The sequence below is a fragment of the Aedes aegypti genome, chromosome 1 (assembly GCF_002204515.2).
Source record: "Aedes aegypti strain LVP_AGWG chromosome 1, AaegL5.0 Primary Assembly, whole genome shotgun sequence".
Classification (NCBI taxonomy): Eukaryota; Metazoa; Arthropoda; class Insecta; order Diptera; family Culicidae; genus Aedes; species Aedes aegypti.
The window spans coordinates 249971173-249995288 of NC_035107.1; the positions used below are offsets into that span (position 1 = coordinate 249971173).

General features: G+C 36.5%; 1 protein-coding gene across 2 annotated transcripts in view; it reads left to right on the top strand.

The window, feature by feature from the left end:
• The window catches only part of LOC5563724 (dopamine receptor 1), a 373859-nt gene that overhangs the window by 240791 nt on the left and 108952 nt on the right, over positions 1-24116 (top strand). For both annotated transcript variants that reach the window (XM_021837519.1, XM_021837518.1), the window contains exon 5: positions 19819-20073. In XM_021837519.1, coding sequence (XP_021693211.1) covers positions 19819-20073 — 255 coding nt within the window. The remainder of the gene's footprint in view (positions 1-19818; positions 20074-24116) is intronic.

Here is a 24116-nt window from a genome sequence, read left to right on the forward strand (position 1 = left end):
GAAGAAGCAACAAGATAGACATACACATGGTGAAATGAGAGTTACATTTGTGCTGAATACAAATTAATAGGGAAGAGTGGTATAAAGCAAACTGACAAAATAACAAAAATATTTTTCATCAGTATAGTCTAAAAGAAATCTGAGAAACGAATGCTTGCTTATATTTATTGTCCATGTGAAATTTTGAACAACGGAATGCAGTGCTTTGTCCGATAATAAATGTTGATGCAACAGAAATGTGTTAAAACATTGATTAACATAAAACATGGAAAAACATTGATTAGCATACAAATAATTATATTAAGTTATTGGTCAGAACGGATAATAATCTTTGAGTGCTCAATTGGTTCATTGTGGCACACTCTTCCCTGGTGGTATCATAAGTTTTCCATTGCCTGAAACTTTCAAGACCAATGGAGTTGGTCGTAATTTGCAATGTTAATGTTTAAAGTTAACCCGTATAGGCCTGAGTGAAAGCAAAAATTCTAAAACTCTCACCGCTCAGCGAATTCTAATTGAATTCAAATGATTTTTTGTCAATATACTGGCACACATATCTAGTCTCTAGAAGTGGACAGAGAAACGCGGAAATATTCATGTGGTCGGAGTTATTCCGGTGGGTCACTGGGTCAGGTCGGGTGAAAAGGATACTATGCGTTTGTGCCCCTGGAGGAAGACAAATTTCAAGTCACAATTCAATTCCGGAATCGGCTATAATGTGACCACTATATGATGGAATTTCAAGAAAATTACATCAGTGTAAACCTTTTGAGAAACGATTGAATTGGATAACTATGAGTTTTGCATTTGATTGATCCTACAAATGACCATTTTCGGGTCCCGGGACGCCTCAAACTTACGATAAAGTGGCCAATTTGTATCTGAACATCTGTGCCAAGCTTATGGGAACGCATTTCAGTACACAAATATGTTTGATTTATACTTTTCGAGAATTGCAATGGTTTAGTATCCAACAAATCTATAACCGGGCATTACATCCGAATGACCACATCCGGTATATTTTAAATGGCGCAAAACTTTTCATTTTTAATGGCGAATATCAGATCTTAATGATTTATACAAATTAAAATGATTGTCATTGCAAATAAATGAATGTAACTTGGCATGTCCCAAAAAATTGCCCTTTTTTACCCGACTTGACCCAGTAACCCACCGGAATAACTCCAGGCACAGGAATATTTCCGAGTTCCTCTGGCCACTTCTAGAGACTAGATATGTGGGCCAGTAAACTGACAAAACATCATTTGAATTCGCTAAGAATTCGCGGAGCGGTGAGGGTTTTAGTATTTTTGCTTTCACTCAGGCCTATACGGGTTAATTCACCGGGAATATGTAACAGGTAGGCTACTGTCATTCACAGTCTGTTTTACTCGTTTGTGAAGAATTATTGTTGAGTTCATTTGGGCAGTAACCAAACCACTTCATGAATGAAATTAATTCACGCGTTGCAAATTCGTACGTCATGTACTTGATGTTACATGTTTCGGTCATTCAGCGAACTTTCTATGTAAAATTTGATATGTCTAATAAATTCTGCAGGCAACTGATAAGCAACTACGCTGGCTCGCGGGGCACTTTTTTTAAGTCAACTTGTTAAGCACGTCTAAGTTTCAAGTGGAAAAACCATAAAAAGCGGTAGAAAGCATTGTGATTATTTGGCATCATTTCTTATTTTCGCAATTACTTTATTTGGGCACGACCCGATGGTTAAACAGTCGAAACTAAAGAAAAATAAACTTTATTTAAACTGTTATTTTTTCCAGTGGAAAAATAAAAAAAGAGGCTAATCCGAATTATATCCTATAATTTCAGCGTTTCAGGATATGTGGATCATCAAAAAGTTACCCAGTGCACACTGAAGCCTAGCTTTAAAATTTCTGATTTTCCACGAAATGCATAACAATGAGCCGCGATCAATAATCAAATAATCCAGATTTGACCGACAGAAAAATCCCCAACATTTGTAACAGACGTTGCACAAACCGGGCGGCTGCTGATGTCACTCCGGAAAGGTTTTTCGCTGATCCGACCGAAAAAAGCATCGAACCATTGGGTTAAATAATTGAATTTACATCACATCGAGGGGAACAAACCGCGAAACGGAAACAGCTGGAATGGTTCTATAGGTCCGAGAGTGTGTCACGGTGTGTCTAAAAGCGATAATAACGAAAGAAATTAGCATCAATTCTGCACCCACCATTCAAAACAAATGGTACGTCTTCTTCTTCTTGGCATTACGTCCGCACTGGAACAGAGCCTGCTTCTCAACTTAGTGTTCAATGAGCACTTCCACAGTTATCAACTGAGAGCTTTCTTTGCCAAAGTTGCCATTTGTTGCTTTCGTATATCGTGTGGCAGGTAACGATGATACTGTATGCCCAGGGAAGTCAAGGAAATTTCCATTACGAAAAGATCCTGGACCGACCGGGAATCGAACCCAGACACCTTCAGCATGACTTTGCTTTGTAGCCGTGAACTCTAACCACTCGGCTAGGGAAGACCCCTTGGTACGTCTTCTCCGGGAATCTACAAATGTTTCATCTAGGAAAAAAGTTTTTCAAATTTTGTTTTCCTCGATGAAACAATTCAAAAATCACGGAGAGGATGCTAAGCTACCACATCTTTCGAATGGTAGGTGCAAAATTGATGGTCATTTTTTCGTTAATAACTAGAATCAGACACACCGTGCTCCTACATTCAGGGCTACACGACATCATGGTGGCCAATAGGTGATCGGCTTAAAATGACCACACTCGTTAATTGATTTTCACTACAATGAGGGGGCTACGGGTGAGTTTGTAAAATTTGCTACACCGGTCAGCAAATCGGTCCATCTGGGGTACTAACAGAAAACGGAGACCGTGGGTTTGGGGCTCGAGGCAGCAGTTGTTGTACCTGTACGGCAACTTTAAACATCAGACAATTTTAGGTCACATTCTAGGGGAAATACAATGGTCATTCATTTTAGATTTATACTTATGTAGAAAACGGGCTCGGGTTCAGTTTTGCGGTAATGGATACAAATTTTCCAATACAGCCACCCCAGTGGCGAACCTAAATTGCATTTTACTGCAGGTCAGATATCTGTCTATACAAATAAAAAGTGTATGCCACGTTGTGTTCGTTATTTATTCCGACGTGTTTGTCTTCACAAAACGAAATAGATATTCAACCGGAAATTCCAGAAAATAGGGCGAAACGAAACTGTTGGTTTGTATGTAATTTTTGCGAAGAATCGTTAAACTACCGCCTACCGTGCTGCATCAATACCCGGACACCTAAGGTGATACAAATATTCAAATGCGTTTATACAGTTGGATAATCGTTATTTGATCATGTATTACTTGGAGATGGTAACTATTAGGATAGGACTTGATAGTTTTCACAAAATTTACAATGAATTAATTGAAAATACAGGTAAAATTTTGATTATTCTGCACCATATCGTGTTCACAAATCAGGACACGTGAATTAAAATCCGGACATCGATGCATCAAATTCCGGACATTCAAATAATCACAGCTGTTTTCCACATAAAACTTAAAAAATGAAAAACATACCTTGATAACACAATGCAAAGATTCATGGATTTGTAGAAAATAATGTTGATATTCTGTTGGATGATTCTGAAACATCATGAAACGTTGTTTTTGAAGACTTCAAAAGATACTATGTAGTGTGCATCTTGCCCCCACAATAATTACACATAATTAACACTAATTTTCAGTTGATTTTGTTTAAAATGACAACGATATAACTTTCAAACACTTTTTCCAGGTTTTCGAACAATTATAATGTAATATTTCTTGTTGAACCATGTAATATTTCATGCTAAAGCACTGCGTCCGGATTCAAAGCCACACGTATCAGTATCCGGACAGTCTCTTTCTGGCACGGAATTATGAATATTTTCATTAATTTCTTTGAAACTATAGAATTTACCAAGAAGGAAATACAAACAAATCACTACAGAACATGTTTCTTATATAATTAGCCCATAACAAACGCGGGATGAATAGTTGAAATAGCGATAGCGTACTGAGTGGAAGTTTTTCTGTTTTCGTTGATTTTCGAAATAACTCCGTCCCAATGAAACTGACATTTGTGTTTGTATTTAACAATGTTTTACAAGGCTAACTTGATGTCAATTCACGTTACAATGGTCATTAATAGTTTACACTATTCGTAGCAATCAATTATCTTACATTTAGAAAGATATTTATCATTGAAATAACTGAATTTCACCAGGGTGTCCGGATATTGGTCCCGTCCGGGTTTTGATTCATCACGGTACGAGGCAAAACAATGTTTGCCGGGAGCACTAAGTATTAAATACTGTAATCCGGGTGCTAATTGATCAGTGGGTTGCTTGATGTTTCCTTGGCATCACATACATAATACATGTTTCCTAGTTGTTAGATGTCTTATATTATAATGTTTTTGAGCTATTGCACTTTTATTAAGGTTAGTTTTGCATAGAAATAATCACAGTTTTTGAAGGTGTGAGCAACACTATTGGAAATGTAGATATATAACAATCCGCAGATGCTAAACTTACATTCCAACTTTGACTGCAAAATAGTTATTTATGCAACAAGTTGCAAAATGATAATTTTTTCAGCACGAGTTGTACATTTATCCAACGAGGCTCGCCGTGTTGGATAAATACAACGAGTGCTGAGAAAATCGAGTTTTGCAACGAGTTGCATACAACATTTTTTGCTTTTTCGAAAATTCTGTTTCAGCTAGATGAACTCTAGAAGCACAGACAAACACTTCTGAAGAACTCACATGGGCATACATCCATGCGTAGTATCAATTGGTTTTTTTTTTTCAATCACGTAGGCTGTGATACTAGACTGGCCCACCTTAGTATGGGAGAAAAATAAAGTTGTATAATTCCACGGGGCACCCGCCAGGATTATTCTTTAGGATTAGAGGAAGACTTCCTGAAAGTTTCAGCTCATTTGGTCGTTCCATGAGCTGGCGCAATTGAATTGAAGTTAATATGGGATTTTCAGCTCCAACACATAGGAAACAGCACATCATCTCCTGTTGGAGTCAGGAAAATTGTTGATCGCGTTCAATTGAACCCAGAATGTCAAAAACACTACTTGATACTATAGCAAACAATATTGTAGAAGGTTGTATGATGATTAAAATTGATAAAGTTGGTGTTTTGACTATCTGTAGTAGTAGATTTGCAATATTGCTTAGTATTCCTTCAACTTAGCTGGGTGGTAGCCACTAAGCGCATCATAGCCACCTATGACGCTGGGCGAGCTGCGGCACAAGGTGCATGCACATTAGAGTGATGCAAATTTTGAAATGTTTGCTCCCCTATGCTTAAACGATTTTTATTATGGTAAATAGCATCCTCCCAAAGTTTGAAGTGATTCGGAAGAAATTTGACTGTGCACACGCCATTTGAAGTTTATATGGAGATTACTATGGAAAACGCCAATCTTTTGTGTTAAGCCTTCTATCTCTTCGTCATAATATTTTATGGAAAAGTGAACAAATTCTTCTAATGTGAAATCCTCCCATCTACAACTTTGCCGAAGACCACTTTTTGATTGGACCTCAGGATAAATTGTTATTCATCATCATAAAGTTGGTTTGCATGTAGCATGCTTCTCCAACTGTTCGGCAGGCAACAGTGGTGCTCCTGGCGGGAAGAATAGATCAAAGTAATCCAGGCTACTATGTTCTACAGCAAAAAAGCAGTGTTGCTCTGAAAGTAATTGAATGATCATCGCAGCATGATTAAGACTTTGTTATCAATAATAACAAATTATCCTTACGTCCCATCGAAATGTGGTCTTCGGCAAAGTTGTAGCTGAGAAGTTTTCACATGAGATGAGTGTGTTCACTTTTCCATAAATTATTTTGACGAGCAGTTAGGGGACTGAACACAAAAGGTTTGCCTTTTCCATAGTAATTTCCATATAAACTTCAAATAGCGTGTGCACAACCAAATTTCTTCCGAACCACTTCAAATTTTGGGAGAATCATTTTCATAATAATTGACATCGTTTAAGCATAGGGGAGCAAAAACTTCAAAATTTGCATCAGTCTAATGCACATGTGTGATTGTACGGGAGTGCTGATCTAAGCCTAACTTTCAACAACTGAAAGCTTAATGAAAATGAGCTTAAATCCAGATACAACCTTCGGCAACTATGTTCATTGGCGTATCAACTAGTGAATTTGTCATTCTGGGCTCAATTGAACGCGATTAACTAGTGTACGAAACGAAACAGTGACATAGGGCCAATTTTCAATATATTTGAGACGAATATTCCATACAAACTTTGAATTGAATGCGCCAGCTGGGGGAGCAACCAAATGAGTTGAAATTTTGAGAGAGCTTTTTTCTTACCCTAAGGCACATATCTAGGGGGTGCCCCGTTGAATTTTACAACTTTTTTGTTTAAGGGCCAGTCTACTGTGATACCCATGAATGTCACAATTTTACTCACTCCCATCGGTATGGACCGATGCACGAGTTCACTAATTTGACGTTTGAGCGGTGCCGAATTCACTGGTTGCTATGGTCACATAAATAACACGGCACCGCTAAAACGTCAAATAGTGAACTCGTGCATTGGTCCATTATGTAGATCTATATTCCTTATTGGAGGAACGAACAGGTAAGCCAGCACAATGGAATAGTTGTCGGCGCGATAAAAAAAAAAATAGAAATGGCTCGTCCCCGAAACTGGATTTTTTCTTAGAACCTACGCGAGATATCTAACTTCGAAATTGGTGCCTTCGATTCTCATCCGGATGCGCTCGAATGCGCCCTACTTCCGAAGTAGGGTATTTCGCATGGATTCTGAGAAAAATCCAACTTCGGTGAAATACATTTTCTAACATTCGGCTTACAATAATTAGATGCAAATGTGCTTATTCTGCCCGGCGTTTGAGGCGAGACGAGTCGAATGAAGTGACAATTGTCGGCTCAATCCCATTTGATTAACGTTAGCCCGGTCAACCAGTCAGTGTTTTTCGATAGCGATCGATATAGATTCGTTTTGAACCGTTAGCGATCGTCATCGTTGGTCAAAGATCTATAAAGAATTATGAAGACTGGTTGGTCGGGAGTTGCCTCACGTCATCCGAGGTGAGAACGACTCGTCTCGACTCACACGCCGCGCAGAATGAGCACGAATGGCATGAAGAGACTGGGTTATTCAGTTGACGCCTACCAAAACAGTACTGAAAAGTGCTACTTTTCAGCACCGAAAAGAGTGCTGAAAAATATCACTTTTCAGAACTGTTTTTTTCGCGCTTGCGCTTGCGCTTGATTGGTCGCCCATGGATGCTACTCCAGTATCGGCAGATCAGCTGCACTTACACAAGGAACCAATCGAATGACTGCTTGGGACTAACAGACACCCTTAGTGTATAAGTGCTGCAGGTGATCTTCTATTTTGTAGGCGACAATAGTGCCTGCCACGTCAGAATGCTGAGTCAATGTAGGGAAGGGGGAGGAAATGATGTTGCACTTATAGTAGCCCACTGTAGACCGTGGAGCCCGACTGCATCTACGCCAGTTCATGCGGAAGTGTATGAATTGGGGGATAAGCATATGACAGAGAGGTTTGCTTTTGTGGTTAGCAGATCTGCCGCCTATGTATCAGGCGTAAGGAAAGGCATGCGCGTGGAAGAATGGAAGCGTTAGGGAAACGGTTTCTCGTCCGTCTCTGGTTCTAGCGTTTGTTATGAAGGAATAGTTTTGAGTGTGATAGATTAAGAATGGAAGATAGAAGCAAAGATACAAAGTACGAGGAAAGGGACAGAACCCATGACCTTCTGCTTATGGAGCAGAAGTGGTAGCCATTAGACCACGAACCCCGTCGCACCTTTTCAGCACTGATTTTTTCGGTAGGAAAAGTAAGCTCAATGAAAAGTTGATTGATTTGCAAGTCCAGTCCAGTGTGGACTACTGAACATATTTTTGAAATCGTACAGCATTTCAAGCATAGTTTTTTGCTCAAATAACGGTTTTCTTTTGAACAACGTGCTTATTTCAAAGTAAACTGCCTACATTTTGGCGTATTATACAGATTTACAATAAAATGATCAAATACACAAGTTGCAAGAATTCCAACTTATTTTTTAGGTGATCCAAATTTTGTTGAAAGATATTTTTCATATTCTTGAACCTGCTCTGTTATATGGTGATCAACTTCGCTCCAATGCACACTAGACCAGGAAGCTAATTTAGGCGGACATGAGGATTTCGTCAAGATTTATTGATTTTAGAGCCATAGTTTCTTCTGAGAATATGTTCAGAATTTTCAGTACTACAAAATGTCCCAGACAACCAGAAGTCGCATAACAATTTACGAACAAAGTCGTTTATTTATACAACCTGCATAACACCCGCACTAGAATGGTGGATGAAATCGTTTGATCGATAGGTTTCCTCGCATAAAACGTTATTATATGAGTTCATATGTACATTTTGTTTCCTCCCGTATACTCGTACAAAGATAGTCGCATCAATCCGTAGCAGCTGTCAAATGAACTTTGTTATCATAAATTAAGTCGCATAAGAGTAGATATCAATTCGCAATAAAATCGATACATTCGCATTGCATGTTATTTTTAATCATATAAAAATGCACGTATATCGCCTCCACTTTTGTACGTATAAGGCCTTTTCGCACCATCTTATACGTGAAACTTTCCACATAAAAGCATCGCATAATGCAAAAGGTGATTCCGTTATACGTACATTCTGGTTGTCTGGGGTACGAATCAAACATTTTTTACGGTGATCGCAAGAGTGACGTATACGCCAACTTTTTTATTTCAACGAATCGTAAGTTTATATGTTCAGCAAAATTATAGCAAATGATCATAGAAACAACTTTGCCGAACAAACTTTTTCTCGGTTTTGCTTATGAGCCTAGATAATTAAGTATTTTTAATAAAAAATCATTTTTTGCTCTTAAGTGTTTTATTTTTTAGTTTTATTGGCCTACTATGTTCAACAAAGTTTTTAAACTTATCATTTGCTATAACTTTGCTGAACACTATAACTGTAAGTACATCGTATTTCAGTTGTTCCGATTTACTTGGAAACTTCTGCAAGAAATTCATCGTCTTTTCCTCTACAAGTATTTAATCTATTCCTAAATAAGATCATCGGGTTAGAAGTCAACATAAGCCATATAAAGTACATATACAAAATTTACAGCCCGATTGAATTTTTTGGCATGATTTACCTGGAATCTGATACACTAAAAAACTTTGTTCCAGATTTGCAATAGCAAACAAAAGCACAAGCACCGAAATAAGAGCAACAAAAAGTCTATGACTCTTACAGAGTTACAATCATAATTTTCTTCTCACCTTTTGAGCATACTATTCTTATTATTATGGAGTTATGTACATTGCGTATGTAAAACGCACTGAAGTAATAGATACAAATACAGCAAAATGCTATTAAGGAATTTAATTTAAAAAATGCGTTATTCTAGTGAATTGCCGAAGTGTCAACATATAATAAATAAAAAGAGTACATATTTTGCTATATTGTATATTATTTTTAAAGAATTCCAATGTGCCGTTTAATGCTGGCACCATGATCAAAGCGATTACAGCCTAAACTACACTCTATTCTCAATAATATCGTTGGAACGTGCGATAAAAATGATTGAGAGTCATTTAAACTATTATGTTTGTGGTATCAGTCTGTATATTGACCTTTTTGCTTCAATTATTTTGAGTTACGTTCCCTCTTTGTTAGAGATTTTAAAGACGTTTGGTTTGTAAAGAGACGATCCAGAATTCTGAAGAAGATTTTTAATCAAGGATACGGGTCTCAACAAAATAAAAATGTTCCTTACGATATAGGTCTATGAGTTTCCTAATTGTATCCTGGAGAATCCTAATAGAATTTTTGGTTCATAGAGGACTTCTTAGAAATTTGAAAGAACTCTTGAAGAATTCCTAGCGAACACTGAGGGTTTTTTGCTGGATCCTGAGAATGTACACAGTTTTAATAAAATTTGATGTTTTTGGATAAAGGGCTTTTATGCGATTATTTATTTTACATGGCCAAATCATACAAATCGTAGAGGAACATGGTCCAATTCGGACCTAGTAACATTTTTTTGGCCATATATTTTTAGCACGATGAACGGCATGAAAATTTTCATGTTTTCGTAAAAGCGCGATTCAGCGAGCACATTTTTCTCTCAGAGAGTTTTGTGATAGCTCCTACCAGGTCATGGCTAGGCATGTTTGAACCAACTTCTTCAAAGGTCCGATTTGGACCAACCCTGTTCCAATTCGGACCACCCTTTATTTTATCGTTATTTGCAATGTTAGTAACAAAATATAACACAGATTTGTTTGGTACCAAAGCTTATTGAAGTTTTTCTGCAGGCGCGAGCATAAAAAATAAACTCAATGTGTGAGAAATTTCAAACTAATTCAAGTCAGAACAAGCTCAAGTAAAATATGAATTTCATTAAAAAATATATCAGAAACATGTTCAAAATTGGGTTGACGTCTTCCAGACTCAATTTTAAACGGACTATCGTGTATGGGAGCTATCGAGAAGAAGTACACATATTTTCAAACTTTTTTTTTAACAAAATACTTGCGAAAAAATAATTTTAAAGTTAAGTGCTGTAAATTTTTCTACACATTTCAAAAATTTTCCACTTTGCTATTAAATATCGGGTTGAAAAGGTGAACTTGTATGGGAAACTGAAACAGACAACAAACAGACTCAAATTCTCGGAAAATCAAGTTTGAGAAGTATCGACTTATATTTATGGATTAAACTACGCTATATTGAAGGGACTACGCTTTCCTTCGAGCTTGTGAACAAAAACACAGCTAATTGGATAAGGGATAGCTGAGGGGCCTAGATAGCCGTAGCGGTAAACGCGCAGCTATTCAGCAAGACCAAGCTGAGGGTCGTGGGTTCGAATCCCACCGGTCGAGGATCTTTTCGGGTTGGAAATTTTCTCGACTTACCAGGGCATCAAGTATCTTCGTACCTGCCACACGATATACGCATGCAAAAATGGTCATTGGCATAGTAAGCTCTCAGTTAATAACTGTGGAAGTGCTCATTAGAACACTAAGCTGAGAAGCAGGCTCTGTCCCAGTGGGGACGTAACGCCAGAAAGAAGAAGAAGAAGAAGAAGCTGACTGTATTGTTCTTAGCACTCGTAATCGTTTTTATAGCGTATTGCCAAACTATTTTGGATTAAGCTTGGCTGTGGTATTGATGGATATGCTTTTCAAGTAGCTGATTTATTGACTCCTTTAGTTTTGGTGATCTACCGTATTTCTTAGATTTTTATCGAAGCCATTTTCTTGACCGCAACAGAAACAAAGGCACCATTAATCAATATTACAACTGCTGTGATTTTCGGCCAAGTCCGGAAGATTTTTCTTGGGATACATCTCTTAGAATAGACTATGTACACGTTGAAAATCAAGAGGTCCGTATTGAACCATGTCAAAAGGTCCGGATTGGACCAACACACATTTTGAGATTTTCAAACTAGTTGAGCACAAACGGTGCATAGACATATCAAAACCATATGGTCACATGAAAGCTTATGCTAGAGATATTCGATTATAAAATGACACAGAGAGGTTGGAGAATTATTGTCGCTTTCAGAAGCTTGGAAATAACGCCAACCGACAGTACACCTGAGCACTTCAAAACAATAAACTAACATAAAAAGAAAACGAAATAACTGAAAGGTGTCAAATTTATTGTGTTAGATCTAAGCCAAACGGTAAGCATAAAAACGGTACTCACGATCTTAACAGTAGCTCCAGTATTGAGAAATGCTTGATGGTCCGAATTAGAACAGGGTTCAAATTAGATCAGGTTCCCCTATACAAAAAAAAATCTAAAAAATCATTAAAAACGTTGCGGCGTAAAAAGTATGTAGAGCGTTTGCTACAATTAACATACATACTTGCTCTGGCAGGCCATATGCCAATGCGGTAAACTGTTACCAAAAACCGCTAACCCCCCAAATTCACCAGAAATTCGTCCGGTGGTTTTGGGCTATAATGAAGGCTTGAGTTTAAAAATCGTCTAAGGTGTTTAAAAACGAGCTGGAATTTAAGAAAGCATGGATGAAAGTGACCAAAAAGGTTGGCTCCATCACAAAATGTAACGAGAGGTCTTAAGGGAAAGGTGCGGGCTTTCACCGAAGGAAAGGACATTGAATAAAGTAATTATGTCGAAACACAATCCAAATGTATTTGTTCAGTCCCTGAAAGTTTCAAGAAAATCCGACTCGAAATAAATTTTTGGCGAACACTTTTGTCTGGTGCATTTTTTTCGAGTTCAGGCCTTATATTGCTTATCATGGCAGATATGCCTATTTTGTCTGCGACTTACAGACTTCTTCAGTGTCGACTTTTTTTTAAAGTTCAGTCCGATTTGCTCCCAGATTCCGCCAATCTAATATTGTAGAAATTTATTCAAAAAATTTACTTTATACTCTCTCGAATAAATCAAGATTTGCCTCCTTGACTTAGGTACTTTAAGTACGCTTTATACTCTTCACTTTTCATTCTAATACCATTGTGTATATATATTTCTTGCGTAGCACTCAATGAACAGTGAATTCTGAAAAATTGAATTGACTGATGATGAAGGTCGAAGGCATCCTGTCAAGAAAACAAGATGAATAATCCAATCCCAAAAGGGTTATGAGATTCAGTTAGAACAGTCCATTGCGCAAAATGAAATCGTGAAGCAAAACTTTTTTTCACCCCTGTCGGGAAGCCGGTGGATCAATTTCCATACAATAATAGATAATAAATATTAGTTTACTGGAAACATCCCAAACATATATCATTTCGAGCTATAAATTCGGACTCAATACCAATCATATTGATCATCAACGTCTCACTTTACGTAACCGACCTTTACACAAGGCATTTACCTACCTTCAAGTTTTTGCTTCTCCTCTTTATAAACATGATTTCCGGTATCCCATCCGATTTTTGATGCGCGTGTTTGAATCCCAATCCCAGTCGGCCAGACGCAAACCTTTATGGGCCTTCCTCACGTTGCATGGCATGTTAGAAGTGGTATCACTTTGGGGACTTCCTTCATCTACATTTTCTTTGTGTTGACTTGGGGAAATGCCGGGAGGAATTTTCCACCTTCCCCGACGGAATCCATTTCATTTGGGAGACGAACAGCAGTCAGTGATCGGGATATGAGTGTAGCCAGAAGGGGACAGAGGAGGCGGCTTTGCCTCCTCTGACCGACGGTGTTATCAGAGGTATCTCTGGATTATCGTTTGGATAAATCCTTGGATGCATTTCAATGAGAAAATCTTGAAAAGGCCAGCAAATGGATCCAATGAAGAATTCATGCTTAAATTCATTATGCAATTTACGGCAGAATCCCAAAACAAATTATTTTTGAGATAATTTAAGACACGTGTTACAAGAATTTTTGAGGACATTCGAAAAAAAAAACAAGTAACGTAAAAAATGGTTCTGCCAGGGATTTTCTTAGCAACTTTTTCCAAATTTCTTTGGATTTCTTTGAAAGAACTAATGAAATAATTCCACGTGGTTTAGAAAATTCTATAAGAATCTTGTAAAAAAAATTTCCGGAATTCAGAACGATTATCTTGAAGGAATCTTCTCCCCTGATGGAAATCCTGTCTACCCCCATTAAAAAAGGGACAGCATGAGGAGGGGAAAATCAGCTCAGTGTGACACTTGATGAGAGTGTCTATGTTCCGATGAAAGCTAAGACCAAGGTTCAGAAGAGAAACTTTTCCAATTCTTAGGAAAATGTTTTGTCCTCAAGGTGAGTAGGTAGCCCAAGGTAGTCAAAGTTCTTGCGCTGGCACAAGATAGATAGCTTGCCGGATGGCGATGAAAACAACCGAAGGCAGTAGGAAGATAAATGTTTATCTTGTCGTTTGTGGGGATATGGCATCTGAGGAATCCGTATTGATTTCGTGCTTAGCTTGATGACTGAAATTAATATAAAATTATGTGAGATAACAACTTTGTTCCCCAAATTTATAACGATTTTAAAGTTTTATCTGGAGGCCGATTGGAAGTTGTGTTTTCCTGTAACATGGACTTGCTGTTAATCAGAAGCCAATTGGAAACAGCTTGGTATGTTCATGGAATTGCATGAATGTGCAAATTCACGTATCCAGCTGTTTTCTCGATAATTCACCACCAGAAAGCAATTCTTCATTTTCTACGCTCAATACGTAATTCCCGTTGATTAACACAACATAACTGACAAACTCCTTTTCCAGGAATCGGAAATGAATCCATTAATCCCGCCTCGTTTGCTCATTAAAAAGTAATTACAATCAGAAATTTATCCCTTGCCAATAATTATCCTTTCACCATCATGGCGTTCAATCAAGCTCTGGAACATATTCAGTTCACGATTGAACATTTCGATAAGGGCACAATGGTTGAAACTGCACACGTCTGATGAAATGGCCGGTACGAAATACTTTAAATCACTGCGTTGATAATTTTACATCATTCCTAGAACTTAAGTATCTTCCTATTTCAATTTAACAGTTAATTATTGCAGAAATTATTAGATTTTGGTGAATTCAAAATTGTGATTGAGTTTCATTCGAAGTTTTGAATAAATGAAAACCTGAATTTAGTACTAGAGAATTTAATTCCGCTAGAGTTTGTATCCTTTGTCAGATACGCGTAATTCGACCTTCTCAACCGGAATGCTATGTTCAGACTACGAAGTTGTATTATGATACAAGCGATTTTCGTGATATTGGGCTAATATCATGTTTTTGTATCGTGATACTTCCATACATTTTTGACGGCTCCAATATCACTTTTTGAAGGTGATATTTTGAACATCATGATACAAACTGCTCGAATATGCTGCTCGAAATTTGCGGCAACCCGGCGGGCATTTGACAGAAATGTCATTTTGTTTGTTTTAATTTCTTTTCTGTTTATTTTTCCACTCGGAACGCCCGGAACAGTGTTGAACGATGAATCTGGAGTTCTGAAGCGAATCACAGGTAGTTCGGATGGAGCTGGAATTGGCTATGGCTGAGTGAGCTGGAGGCGAAACGATCTCTACCCGCTTGGCATGCATTTACGGATCTACTGGCGGATGAGGAAGGTTGTATACTCGGTGTGAGTTTAACTGAGACCCACTTGGCTATTCCTGGCCGTGCACGTAATTTGGCCTGTGGCATTCCAGAGAGAGATGGGCAAAAATAATCGGAGCCGTTCAAAAGATCCGGATCACTCAAAAGAAAGAGTGGTCCGTGGCTCTTTTTTGGCGAGAGTCGGGTCATTTTATAATCACGTATCAGCAGTATTTAACGGATTACGGTGATTTTTAACCGAATACTGTAAAAAATTACCGTACTCCGTTCATTTCTTTCACCGAACTGTTCAGCTGTTGAGATTTCACAGGAATCCGTAAAATAATTTAAGTGTATAGGATTGCCTTAAAAATCATCCTAAAATTTCTCCAACAATCCTCAAAAAAAAAACTGAAAAAAATTCATAGGAAATTTGGAAGGAAATCCAAACGAAAACACGAAGAAACTTTTCGATTGAACTTACCGAAAGAACCGAATGAAATTCACAAAGGAACTTCCTGAAGTAACTTCCTGAAGGAAATTCGCCAAGAAATTCCGGAAGAAAATGCAGAGGAAATTCTTAAGAAAATGAGATATGAAGCTCCGAAGAAAACTGCCAAAGAATTTCGAAAAATGCTCATAAGAAAATTCCTAAGGAAATCCCTAAGGAAATTTTGACGAAAATAACGTACAAAATTCCAAATGACATTCCACAGGAAATTCCGATGTAAATTCCAAAGGGAATTTTGAATGAAGTTCCAAAGAAATTTCTGATGTAATTTCCAACGGAAATTCTAAAAAATATTAGATAGAAATTTGGAGCGGAAACTGCAAAGGATACTCCTAAGGAGTTTTCGAAACAAATTACAAAAGAAATGCCGATGAAAAATGCGTAGAAAATTCCAAATTCAATTCCGAAGATAGCTTCAAAAGAAATTCCAAACGAAATTTCAAAGGAAATTCTAAAGAAAAGTCCGAGGGAATTTCCAAAAGAAGTTCAAAACAAAATTCGAAGGGAATTTCAAAGGCAATTCTGAAGAGAACTTTGAACGGAATTACGGAAGGAATTCCGAATGTAATTTTGAAGGAAATTCCGAAGCAAAATCCAAAGAAAATTCCAAAGAAAGTTGCGTAGGAAATTTCGAATGAAATTCCGAAGGACATTCCAAAGGGCATTTCGAAGAATATTCCAAAGTAACTTCTGAAAGAAATTCGATAGGAAATTTAAGAAGAAATTCCAAAACAAAATTCCGAAGAAAGTTCGACAGATTCGAAGTAAATTTACATGGAAAACCCAAGAGATATTCCGAAGTAAATTCCAAATGAAATTCCGAAAAAAAAATCGAAGAATATGCTATCGAATCGAAGAATATCCAAAAGTAATTCCAAAGGAAATTTCGAAGAAAACTCCTGAAGAAATTTAGAAGGAAACTCCAAATGAAATTCCGACATAAAAAATTCAAAGGAAATTCCTAAACAAGTTCCAAAGGAAATTCCGACAGAAATTCCAAAGGAAACTCCAAAGCGAATTTCGAAGGGAACTCCAGAGAAAACTTCGAAACAAATTCTGAAGGAAATTCCAAAGAAATCCAAAAGAACTTTCTAAAGCAACTTCCCGAAAAAAAATCCGGTAGAAATTCCAAAGAAAATTCCGAAAATTTCAAACCAAATTCCTAATGAAATTCGAAAGGTAATTTCTATGGAAATTTCAAAGGAAATTCCGAAGAATATTCTGAAGAAAATTCCTAAGGAAATTCCGAAGTTTATTTTAAAGAAGAGTTTGAAAGAAGCTCCACAAAATAACAAAGAAAATTCAAAAGAAAATTCTGAAGAAAATTCCAAAGCAAATTTTGAAAGAAGCTTCAATGAAAATTCCAAAAGAATTGAGAAGAAAATTTTATAGAAAAATCCATAGACTATTTTATAGATAGTAAATTCAAAGAGAAATTTCTAAGGAAATTCCAAACGAAATTTTAAAAGAAATTCCAATGGAAATTATAGAGGAAATTACGAAAAAAAATTCCAAATGAAATTCCGAAGGCAGCTGCAAAAGAAATTCCGAAGGAAATTTCTAACGAAATTCGAGAGTAAAACGAAATTTCGAAAAAAATCCAAAGAAATTTCTGATGCAAATTTCGAAAGAAGTTACATAGGAAATTCCAAAGAAAATTTCGAAAATAATTCCTCAGAAAATTCCAAAAGAAATTCGAAAGGAAATTCCGAAGAAAACTCCAAGGGAAAGTCCGAAAAAAACTTCAAAGGAAATTCCAAAAGAAAATCCAAAGGAAACTCCGAAATAAATTCCAACGCAAATTCCAAACAGAACGCCAAAGGCAATTCCGAAGCAAATAACAACGAAATTCACGCAGAAAATTCCAAAGGAAATTTCGATAAAAGTAAGGTAGAACATTCCAAAGGAAACACCAAGGCAAATTTCAAAGGAAACTCCAAAGGAAATTCCGAAAAATTTCAAAGCGAATTCCTAAGGAAATTAAAAAGAGAATTTCTAAGGAAATTCCAAAGGAAATTCGGAAGTTTCTCTCAAAGAAGATTTCGAAAGAATCTTCAAAAGAAACTCCAAAGGAAATTACGAAGAAAATTCAGAAAAAAATTCCAAAGCACATTTCGAAAGAAGCTCCAAAGGAAATTTCGAATTCCAAAAGAATTGTGAACAAAATTCCATATAGAATTCCAAGGGAAATTTCGAAAGAAACTCCAATGGAAATTTCGGAAGAAATTCCAGTAAAAATCATAAAGAAAATCAAAATGAAATTCCACAAGAAATTTCGTAGAAGCTGCAAAAGAAATTCCGAAGTAAACTTCAAATAAAATTCGCAAGGAAATTTTTTAACAAAATTCCGAAAAAAAATGCAAAGTAAATTCTGAAGGAAATTTTGAAAGAAGCTCCTAACGAACTTGCAAAGAAAATTCCGAAAATAATTTCAAAGACAATTCCGAAGAATATTCCAAAACAAATAACGACGAAATTTGAGTAGAAAATTGCAAAAGAAATACGTAGAAAATTCCAAACGAAATGCCGAAGGAAATTGCGTAGAAAATTAAAAATTCAATTCCGAATATAGCTCCAATAATAGCTACATTCCAAAGGAAATTCAAAAAGCAATCCGGGGGGAATTTTAAAGGAAATTCAGAAGAGAACTTTGAACGAAATTTCGGAAGAAATTCCGAAAGAAATTTTGAAGGAGATTTTGAAGGAGAAAATTTCAAATGAAATTCCGAAGGAAATTCAAAAGCAATTCTGAAGGAAATTCCGAAGGAAATTCCAAGGAAAATTTCGAAGAAAATTCTAGTGGAAATTTCGAAGGATATTCCAAAGTAAATTCCGAAGTATATTCCAAAGTAAATTCCGAAGGAAATTCGATAGGAAATTTTTAAAGAAAATTCCAAAGAAAATTTCGAAGGTAATACCAAAAAACGCCGAAGGAAATTTAAATGGAAAATCCAAGTGAAATTCCGAAGAAGATTTCAAAGTTCCTGAAGCTATTCCAAATGAAATTCCGAAAAAATTGAAGAAAGCTCCAGAGGTAATTCTAAAGGGAATTCCGGATGAAACTCCTGAAGAAATTTAGAAGGAAATTCCAAAAAATATTCCGAAAGAAATTGCAAAGGAAATTCCAAAAGAAATTCCAAATGAAACTCCAAAGCAAATTTCTAAGGAAACACCAAAGAAAACTCCGAAATTAATTCCAGAGGGAATTCCTAAGAAATCCAAAGGAACTTTCTAAAAAAAACTTCCCGTAAGAAATTCCGGAAAAAATTCCAAAGGAAATTCCAAATAATTTCAAAGCAAATTCCTGAGAAAAATCAAAAGGGAGTTTCTAAGGAAATTCCAAAGGAAACTCCAAAGAAAATTCCAAAGGAAATTCCAAAGTTTCTTTCAAAGAAGATTTCGAAAAATGCTCCAAAAGAAATTCCAAAGGAAATCACGAAGAAAATTAAAAAAAAATTCTGAAGAAAATTCCAAAGCAAAATTCAAAAGAAGCTCCAAAGTAAACTCCAAAGGAAATTTCGAAAAAAAATTCCGTGAAAATTCCAAGGAAAAAATCCAAATGAAATTCCGAAAAAATTTCTCCAAGGTATGACCCGAAGGAACTTCTTTAAGCAACATTCTAAAGGAAATTTCACAAGAAAATTCCTAAGAAAACGTAACAGGAATTTTACGAAAGAACTTCCAAAAGAAACTTCCCAGAGGAAATTTCGTTGGAATCGCCTTTAGGAACATTCCGAGGAATCTCATGATACAACTCCGTAGTCTGAACAAGGCACTAGGGGTCATGCACAAATTACGTCACGCTCCAAGGGGGGAGAAGGGGGTCAAGCCAAGCGTGACAAGCCTTACAAAAATTTCAGAGTGCTCATACAAAAAACCTGCCAATGGGGGGAGGGGGTCAAAAAAGTTGAAATTTAGAGTGACATAATTTGTGTACCATCCCTTAGTGTGGTGTACTAGTATCTAGTACACGACACTAAAGACGGCCTTACAGTTGAGGTCGAAATACGCGTAAAAAACGCTAGTGGAATTAAATGGTATAGTACAAAATTCGGTTTTTTATTGACTTACGGGTATTCCACTAAACATCACAAAGATTTATTATCGACGTTTTAAACTATTTTCCCCTAAAATTCAACCCCGCTTTTTTCTTCCGTCTCCTTCCAGATATGGCCGCTGGGTAACACGCCGGGTTGCCATCGGGACGATCGTCGTCATCTGGCTGCTGGCGGCCCTGGTCTCGTTTGTGCCGATCTCGCTGGACCTGCACCGGGACAAGCGGGACGAAACGGACACCTCGCTCATCATTAACGGCGTCAAGTACGAAACGTGCGCCCTGGACCTGACGCCCACCTATGCCGTCGTTTCTAGTTGTATAAGTTTCTACGTACCTTGTATAGTTATGATCGGGATCTACTGCAGGTGAGTGCCGAATGGAATGTACTTCATCACACCTTAGTCCCTCAAATAACAAGATGGGAGATTGTACGAAGATTGCTTGACTGTCTTATTTGTATACTGGAGTCGTAACAAGCTGTTCAACTTCCCAGTGGAAGTTTCTACAATGGAATGTACCAACAAGTTAGCTGCCTAGGGTTCACCCATGAACAACGTGGTCTGCGTTCTATACAAATTTAACCATTTTTGTGTGGACAAAAGACTATGTTGGGATGCTTTTATCGCGTAATTAAACATTAGCGATCACTTTGCTAAATACTTCGATGTGCGTTCATGATACTCGGAATTACGACGATTATTGACTCCTGCCTGATGTCAAACATAAAGTTGTTCTGCAAATCGAGAAAGCAAACATAAAGCGTATCATTGGAGTCCAATGCTAAAGCAAAATTTCGAAACTAAAATCCATTAATGTTAACTATCCCTATGCCATCGGAACCTCTATAATCGTTCCCTGAAACTCGATATTTACGCCATAATTTTGCACTATGCTGACCTTCCCACCGAGAGCACAAGAGAAACTGTGCCATAACAATAAACATTTTCGTAGTTAATATTCTCACTCACCTGAAGCGAAAAACTTTCCACTGAAAGCACCGACAGAACTCATCCGAGCGATGAATCGGCCATCCACATCTGATGTGTTTCGTTGGATTGAAGTGGATTCCCATTCTAGGAAGGTTTGTGATATGCTAAGTAGCGAGCAATCAACCTGCACAGCTGATGGTAGAAGAGGGAAAGATAATCGTTAAAGTAAGGTGATACTCGAGAAATGCACGGGAATGCCTTTATTGGCAGGTTTCGGAGGGTTTGGATTAAGGGGAGGTGATTCAAATGCGTGAAACAGAATAGAGCTATATATTTTTCTTTGACAGTTGAGTTATTCACACGCTCTATGGACATGCAGAAGAGTGAAATTAAAAATGAATGGACTACCGTTTTATTTCAAATTCTAAACATGACTCATATTTCGTAAAAAAGACTGAAAGTCAAATTTATTTTTTAAGAAAACCATTCGATGAACAATTCTTGTTTGATTCAACGCCTTAACATTTTAGAGTTGTGAAAATATCAATTCTTACACGTAAAAGTTGATGAGTGGTCGAATTTTCATGTTGTTTATTGGCAAAAATAGAATCTTCGTTCGGACCATCTTTTTGTTCAAAATGATCATTTCAAAAAGGATACTGCTGGAGGAAAGCAAGCTGATTGGACAATAGCTTCTGCAGTATTCTTGTCCATTTTTAGAATTGACAAAAAGTCGGGATTGGCATCTGAGGTTTTTTCAATTTTTTAAATAATTTAGACTTAGAGCCAGGGTCCAATTGAAAAATTTTATTTTCAAATTTTTGGCTCTTATTTGAAAAAAAAAGTTTTTTAAATATCTTTTTGCAGTTCCACGCATTAAAATCACCTTCTTTTTACGTCTTTAGGACGGATTAAGAGTTTAAGATCATCGTCTAAAATCGCGAATTCGAAATTTATTTCACATTTTGGTATTGCAATGCTTCTTGCTTCAACAATGGAATTAGTTAAAGTTTCAAGAACATTATCAATATCAAGTTTTGTTAACAAAGAAACGCTTACTTCAAGATTGTTATCGATGTATGTTTTGCATGTATTCCAGTCGGCTCGTAAATAATTGAATGTGGAGCTGATAGGATTCAGATTCTCTTCATGGGATGTTTAAAATGTAACAGGTACATGATCAGAATCAAAATCAGCATGCTCAGTTGGCTACAAAGGAGGCTGGAATCGATTAGAACCAAATCAATCGAAGAAGGGTTTCTAGAAGAGGAAATACAATAAGGGCTATCAGGATATTGAATTGAGAAATATCTTAAAGAGCGCTCGTCAAATGAAATTCTGCCGTTGGAATTACTTTGCAAATTATTTTGTGAGCGATGTTTTGTATCGAAGTCACCAATCACAAAAAAATACTTATTGCGAGTCAAGTTCCGCAAGAAATATTGTAGCAAATTAAATAGCTGACCAGTTAATTGAAAAGGCAAATACGCAGCTATTAAAGAATATTTACCAAGCTGTGTTTCAATAGAAACACCCAAAGTTTCTAAAACTTCAAAAACTTTGTTGAGTTTATGCCGAATTGCATGCCCTATCTCGTCGATCATAACGATAAATAAAAAAAGTTTGGTAAAGTAAATATTAAAAACAAATGTGGATCATTAGAGAAACGTAATCCGATATCAATTTTATTAACAAATTTTACTCCAACTTGAACTTTTTCAGCCAAAGTGGTGGTTTCGAACATTGCATTATTCAATGTTCAGTTAAAAAATCAAAATCAGTAAAAGACAATTTACTTTAAGTTAAAATTGTTTTATTTTCTGTAGGGATTTTCCGTTGAAATATATGCTGAATTGAAATCACCTGTGGCGGCATAAGCAGGGATATTTCCATTTGATTTGAAATAATTTGAACAGTTACCCATAGGAAGAAATTTTGAAGGGAAGGAGCTGGAATTCGATTGCTAATCCGACGTAAGAAAATTAGTTTGTTGATGAGCATGATCCTAAATTGGTTTAGGGACAAAATGTCGAAAGACAAAACGACGAAAAGGACAAAAAGTTGAGGAGACAAAACGTCGAAAGCAGTGATTTTTCTAGCGAAGGTTTTTGATATTGACGATAACTAGCGTTACTAAAAAGAAATGGTTGCGATGCGAAAGTCGTTGGAAACAGCAAAATTTACAGTTTTCATTAAAGGAAGCATCGAAAAAATTTTCAGAACAATGTCAATTTAACATCCATTTCTGACTGGAGAAGAAGCAATGCAACACTTCAAATAGCAAATTGAAACTGAAGCCTGAAATGTATTCACTGCATCAGATGTTATGAAGACAAATAGCCTCTGGAGTCATGCAACAGCAGATGAAGGGAATAATAATTGGGTGTTTTCTACGAGTAGTGTGAGGTGACATTCGTCAATTTGTACAGCGAGGTGACAATTCTTGACATGATTGAAGTGACACTCCATTTGATTTACTCGACGAGTCACTTCACTAGAGACCAAACATTATCACCTCACGCCATTCGTAGAATAAGCCCAAAAAACAAATTAATTGTAACAGGCAAGTGATCATATCAGTGTAAAAAAAAAGTTTTCGATTTCACTTCAAATTTATTTTACGCAGAAAACGTATTTCCAGAGCTTTTTCGCTTGTATATCAAAATTTAAGGCTATGGCTTGAGGTTTTTTTGAATAAATTTACTTGTAGAAATCGAGTTAATAGTGTACAGTTTTTCGACTGCGCTCAAAATTTATTTTATCTAAGAGCGGTTCCATGCCGTTTCGCAAACCCGATTATTTTTGTATATTTTGAATCGCCTGAAAATTTGCATACACATTCTTTATGACCAAAAATGCCATTATGCACTTTCAGATCGCCATTTTGAACCTCGTCTTATTTTTGAGAAGGGCGTATCGGAAAATGCATGGCAAATCTTTAAAAAACTGTAACTCGAAAACGGTTTGTCCGATCGATTTGAGATCTTCTACAAAGTTGTAAGTATTGCTTAGGACTATATGGAGAAAAATATGCACGGTAAAAAAAGTTACAGATTATTTTTTATTTCAACAACAAAATTTTAAAATCAATTTTCTCCAGAAACGCAGTTTAGATTTTTTGTTTTTTTGGATATGTTTTAGGGGACAACTTATGTGATTTATTGCACAATGTTTCAAAATGGAAGAATTATGTACAAAAAAGTTATGACTTTTTAAAAAAATACAGATTTTGAAAAAAAAATCGAAATACATGAAAACAATAAATTTTTATGTGATTATTTGAAAGTACAGAAAAATTGCAATCGAAAAGTACTTAGGTAAATTTTTTCTAGGTTGCATCAATTTCGAGATATACTCATATTTATATAAACTTTTCAAATAAAAAAAGAAAAATAGGCCCTTTTCAAGCATATTTCGTGTTTCTCCATTCCAGAAAAAAAAATATTTTGATTGAGCGAATCGTAGCTAAATCGTTTATC